Source organism: Tursiops truncatus, chromosome 15 (genome assembly GCF_011762595.2).
Source record: "Tursiops truncatus isolate mTurTru1 chromosome 15, mTurTru1.mat.Y, whole genome shotgun sequence".
NCBI classification, from domain to species: domain Eukaryota; kingdom Metazoa; phylum Chordata; class Mammalia; order Artiodactyla; family Delphinidae; genus Tursiops; species Tursiops truncatus.
The window spans coordinates 3,175,696-3,181,695 of record NC_047048.1 but is presented as its reverse complement, the minus strand read 5'-3'; the positions used below and the strand labels follow the sequence as shown (position 1 = coordinate 3,181,695).

The following is a 6,000-nucleotide window of genomic DNA, read 5'->3' as shown; positions in this document are numbered from 1 at the left end:
GGTGCGCGGGCCCCAGGCTGCTCGCCTCAGGCCCCTGGCCGCCTGGCCGGGCTGCTCCCCGGGCGTGCCTCTCCCCGGGAGATCTAAAACTGAACCCCTCTGACCTCACCTCCGCTGTGCGTCCACACCTGCGTCTCCAGGAGGGGCCAGCGCGGCACTGGGCTGACGTTTCAATGTTCGATCCTACAGCCCTAGAATTCATGAGTCACTTCATCAACGCTTGCTGAAGAAAATCACAGGCGCATAAGGAACAAAATGATGCTTTTATTAAAAACCGTACCCATAGCACCTCCCTGTCTTCCTACAATTTTTTTTTTTTAAGGAGGTCTGGTTTCTGCACAATTCCAGAAATCGCCGGGAAGACTTCAGGACTGACCTAAGCCCCCGATAAACCAGCAGGTGAGGCACGCACAGCAGACCAGCGCAGTTCCTGGATTTCTACCTGCTCCCACCTTTCGGAGGGTCCCCGCTACAGGGATGCTGAATCAAAGGGCCGCATCTGGATACGTGGATACGATCGCTCACTGGCACCAGGACTACAGTGTGCCAGGAATTCGTAAAAACGGAAAACCATGCTACAAACCCTTAGAAACATTATGCAAACACCATGCTTCAGTCCCGTCGCGGTCCAGGGCAGGCACAGCGCCACAAGGGGTTTACGGAGCGCGCGCCACCCTCCGCGGTCTCCCCCGAAGCTGCCCCACATCACGTCTCTTCCGCGACGACATTTACCGAGCGCTCCTTGAAAGCATGGCCAAGGAGGGGAGGCCTTGGTTTGGACCCATTTATTCAGAGGAGGAGATGCAGTCCAGGAGATGTGCCCCGCGGCCCGCTAACCACAGGGACGGCCCACAGCCCCGCCCGGCCGCTCACTGGTCTGGAAACCTGTGCCCGGAGTCCCCAGTGGGGACGGGAGCCCCGCGCAAACCCATCCCTGCTGCTCAGACAGAGAGCGCGGCCCTGCGGCTGCTTCGCTGCGGGTCCTCACGCGGAAGGGGCAGCTCGCCTGCCCATCACGGGGCCTTCGTCGGGGGACTCAGCGACAGCTGAGCGCGAGACACCTGAAGGGCACCATGGCTTGGAAGGCGCCAGGACAGAACACCCCTCCTTGCCTCGGTTAGAGAAACGGTGCTCGTCCTTTTTTTCAGAGCCGAGATTAAAATCCAGTATCCATTTTCCTATCCTGTGATTTTCTTTTTTCCTCCCTAAAGATGAGAGGTTAGGAATCGACGCTTCTCAACGCCCACACTACCTGGAGGCTGAAACCTAACCAGAGACACCCCACTCTTCCTCTGGTCCAGTAGCTCCCACGGCCCACAGTGCCGGTGCCACTGGGCGGAGTGCGGACGCCAACGCCCACCGCCGCCTCGGACCGCCTGTTCCGTCCCAAAGAAGTTCGCTCAGAGCAGAGAGAACACAGGAAGTATAATGACCCTGGGGAAAAAGGCGTCATGTTGTCACAAAAGCCCAAAAGCCAAAAACACGCCTCAAACCAAGCCGTCCCCACGCTAGGACGTTTCAGCACTTTCCCGTATATAAAGCAATGGACGTATGGCTTAGAGAGCAGAGCGCGGAAGGCAGTGTTTCTCCACGTTCTCTGTCCGTCGCTCGTCTTCCGAGAAATTCGAGCTGCAGCCTTGGGGCTTCCTGTCCACTTCCCCGTCTGGGACCGAGAGGACCGAGGTGGCTGGTCCTGTGCCCTGGGTGGGTCCCGTCTAGGGAGCGATTCTCATGCAGGAGAGCCTTTGGGCAGAGCGTCTAGGATTTTTGGTTTAGAACGTTTCCCCTCTACACAGAAAAGGAAGGAAGGAACGGAGGGAGGGAGGGAGGTAGGAAGGAAGGAAGGGAAGAAGAAGAGAGAGAAGGAAGGAGGAGGAGAGAGAGAAAGGAACCTTTCCACACCTCCTACTTCTACTTTTAGAGAAACTGAAAGGGTTTTTTTTACCCAACACAAACTCTCAAACAGAAGAGGCCTTTTTTCAGCAACACAAAACTCTCCTTGGTCTCCTGGGGATACCGCACCCAGCAACTCTGAAATCAGAGGGTTAAGACAGCCCTCTGCCCGGAGGAGGCGTGGGAAGAAGGGACCCCGCAGACCACGTGACCCGCGGGTGGCCACGAGACTGGCTCCCCGTGGCGTGGGTGGCTGGCCCAGCCCTTCCCCCCGTGGGGACCTGCAGACCCGTCCTGTGCCCTGGGGGGTGTGGACAGGCTCCGGCTGACCGGGCTGCCGGCGGCAGGGTCCTTCTGCAGTGCCCCCCCCCGGAGGGGTGGGGCACACCCCCCGCTGACAGCAGCAGCGCTCCCGGTACATCTGGCCCTGGGACCACGGCTTGACCACGTGTACCTCACACACCTTTTGCAAAAAATGATGTGATGGGCTAGAGGCAGAGCTACGGTTTGGAGTTTCAAAATAGTTCACGCTATTTCCATTTAGCTAAGAAACGAAAACAAAACAGTAACAATTAAAGTAAAAAACGGTTTCCAGAAAATCCATTAAGGCTAAGAGCTGGCCTGGGGTCGGGAAAGGGACAGCCACACCAGTCATGGCAGCCGCGGGAACCCGGAGGCCCCAGGCCGCGCGCGCTCCAAGGAAAGCCGCGGGCCACGCGCACGGCAGGGCCTGGCAGGCACGGGGGGCGGGGGGAGGGGCTGGGGACCCCGTCTTCTCAGAGCCGTTTTGCTATACTTGGAGACACTGTCGCTCTTCGTCTTTCCCATGTACAAAGCTAAACAATTAATAAAAAGGCACCTGGAGACAGCTGAGACTCATTCATTTCATATGACATATTTTAAAAAAAGATAAAAAGATTTTAAAAATACTCTGGTTAACAATGCACACCTCGTAACACAGCGAGCGATTCTGCAGCCGCTGCCTCGCTCGCTCGGGTTGGCGGGCTGGCCGTGTGCTGTGCTGTCAGGGAAGGAGCGAGCTTGCCGAGGGCCACGGCGGTGGCTCCCAGCAGGGGTGCTTCCTGCTCCTGTGCTGCGAGGTCGAAAGGAAGAAAGGAAGGGGGAGCCCCGAATATTTCACCCCTGGAAGGACGCCGAACGGAACCTTGGAATCTGTGGCCCCGCGGCCTGGAACCTTAAAGCCGATTCCTCGCCTACAAACTGCCGAGTGAGAACATTTCAGAGATGGACGCCCTTGGGTCCGGAGGCCCTGAGCCTGGGTCACACACATGCTCTTCGCACGCCGGAGACGGAGACGGTGGGATGGAGCCCCAGGCGGGCCGCTGGTTCTCAGGCAGGGGTTAGAGAAGAGAAGGGAGCGGCCTGCAAGAGGCGCGGCCTCCCTGGACCCCCGTCTCCCACCCCCCAGCCTTCCTAGTCGGCGCAGAATGGAGAAGCCCGGGTCCCGAGGGCTCAGGTCTTCCCAGGTCGGGGTGACGAGCCCTTGCACCAGTGAAACACACCTTCTCGTAAAAAGAAAAGAAAAACAAAGAAACCCGCTTCCTGCAGCGATGTTACAAAAAGCCAGTAAAAAAAAACTTTCCTAATTGCAATCTCGCGTTCGCAAGTGGGTAAAATCAATCATCAGGCGTCAGATACTCTTAAACCCAAGCTGGAGCCCAGTTCCCAGAGCTGACTGTCTTAACAAGGGTCGCCGCGGGGTCGGTGCCGCTCACACGAAGGACGAGAAGCCGGTGAGCGGAGTCCGGGCGCCGTGGGCGGCGGGCGCGAACACGGCGCTCTGCGTGGTGACCACCGCGCGCGGGGCTGGCCCGGCCTCGGCCCCCGCCACCGCCTCGTACCTGTGCGGGGCCGCGCCCGCGCGCCGCTTCCACGAGTTGTAGTAGGTGGGGTCGCTCAGGTAGTGGTTGACGAAGGAGTGCTGGGGGAGCGCGTCCTCGGACTCGGACTCGGTGCCCTGCGGATAGACGGATGGACAGCGAGGCGTCAGCCAGGCGGCCGGGGGGCTGGGGGGAGCTCAGGGGGCCCGTGGACACTGGGGCGGTCACAGACGGGGGGAGCTATGCGGGAGCGTGGCCGTGGGCAGCAGGGCTGAGCGGGGAACAGGAAGGGCCAGGAAGGGGACCAGTACTGGCCGCCCACGGTGGGATGGTGCCGGTCACCTGTTTCCTCCCACTTCCCCCACCCCAGACCTCCTACACTCCACACAAGCCGCGCACGGAACCCCCGGACCACCCCCCAAGAGACCCGGGCTGAGCTTGCGCCAAGCCAGGCAATGTGCTGTCTCACTGCCCTTGAGCCTCTGCTCCCCAACCCATCACTGTGCCTGAGCCCGTCCCCGGCGGGTCTGCATTGCACTCGTGCTCCAGGAGAGGTCTACACCCCATCTCCCGCCCAAGGAGAGGTCTACACCCCATCTCCCGCCCAAGGAGAGGTCTACACCCCATCTCCCGCCCAAGGAGAGGTCTACACCCCATCTCCCGCCCAAGGAGAGGTCTACACCCCATCTCCCGCCCAAGGAGAGGTCTACACTCCATCTCCCACCCAGGAGAGGTCTACACCCCATCTCCCACCCAGGAGAGGTCTACACTCCATCTCCCACCCAGGAGAGGTCTACACCCCATCTCCCACCCAAGGAGAGGTCTACACTCCATCTCCCACCCAAGGAGAGGTCTACACTCCATCTCCCACCCAGGAGAGGTCTACACCCCATCTCCCACCCAAGGAGAGGTCTACACCCCATCTCCCACCCAAGGAGAGGTCTACACCCCATCTCCCACCCAAGGAGAGGTCTACACCCCATCTCCCACCCAGGAGAGGTCTACACCCCATCTCCCACCCAGGAGAGGTCTACACTCCATCTCCCACCCAGGAGAGGTCTACACCCCATCTCCCACCCAAGGAGAGGTCTACACCCCATCTCCCACCCAAGGAGAGGTCTACACTCCATCTCCCACCCAGGAGAGGTCTACACCCCATCTCCCACCCAAGGAGAGGTCTACACCCCATCTCCCACCCAAGGAGAGGTCTACACCCCATCTCCCACCCAAGGAGAGGTCTACACCCCATCTCCCACCCAGGAGAGGTCTACACCCCATCTCCCACCCAAGGAGAGGTCTACACTCCATCTCCCACCCAGGAGAGGTCTACACCCCATCTCCCACCCAAGGAGAGGTCTACACCCCATCTCCCACCCAAGGAGAGGTCTACACCCCATCTCCCACCCAAGGAGAGGTCTACACTCCATCTCCCACCCAGGAGAGGTCTACACAGCACTCCCACCCAGGAGAGGTCTACACCCCATCTCCCACCCAGGAGAGGTCTACACAGCCTCAAGGGGATGGTGTGTATCCTCGCAGTGCAGAGTACAGAAGAGCACGGGAATGTGGAAGGCCTAGGGGCCATAGCCTGCCCAAGACCGTGACGCAGGCTCCCACAGACCAATGGGATCCCATCCTGAGCTTGAGAAGGGGTGAGGAGGAGGTCTGTCCTTCATGGGACACACATTTCCAGGGAATGTCACGTCCATGCCGATCTCCGAGGGGAGGTTGCCAAGAAAGGACACCGTAAATGAACGTGGTGTCGTGGTGTCTGAAGTGCTACGGGCCCCTCCCTCTCCAGGCACTGAGGGACCTGACCCCTCACCATGCGGCCCCCGAGCAGCTGGTGGAGGAAGTGGGCCACCCATTGACGGCTCAAGATCAGTCCCTCTGAGGGTCTTTCCCCCCTTTTCTTTCTACAAAACAAAGCAGCAGTTTCTAGTAAGAGCATTTAGCCCGCACCGTTTCTATGTTCATTTTCTTGAAGTAAAACTCTGTGCCGTGTACTGTGTGGTCTTGGGAGTGGATTTTCAGTGCTGGAAGGTCGGCTGATCCAGACAGTGGAGGCCGAAGTGTTTTCCCAGAGCAGGGAGGGCTCCCGGTTCCCCTGTCCCAGACCTGCCAGGCGGTCCCAGGGCCCCTCCCCTGACTCCTGGGAGCTTCCTGCCCCCTGGTGGGTGGGGATGGTACCCAGGCTGGCCGGGCTCTGCTGTGAGGACCCGCACCCAAGACGCTCCCCAGACCCTGAAAGCACAGGGGTTCCTCC

The 6,000-nt window shown here is 59.8% G+C and overlaps 1 protein-coding gene across 1 annotated transcript in view; it reads right to left on the bottom strand.

Annotated features, from left to right (window-relative positions):
• Nucleotides 1-244: 244 nt before the first annotated feature.
• SDK1 (sidekick cell adhesion molecule 1) overlaps nucleotides 245-6,000 on the bottom strand; it is an 822,147-nt gene continuing 816,391 nt past the window's right edge. Inside the window, exon 46 of the mRNA XM_073791836.1 lies at nucleotides 245-3,871. Coding sequence (XP_073647937.1) covers nucleotides 3,626-3,871 — 246 coding nt within the window. The 3' untranslated portion in view covers nucleotides 245-3,625. The remainder of the gene's footprint in view (nucleotides 3,872-6,000) is intronic.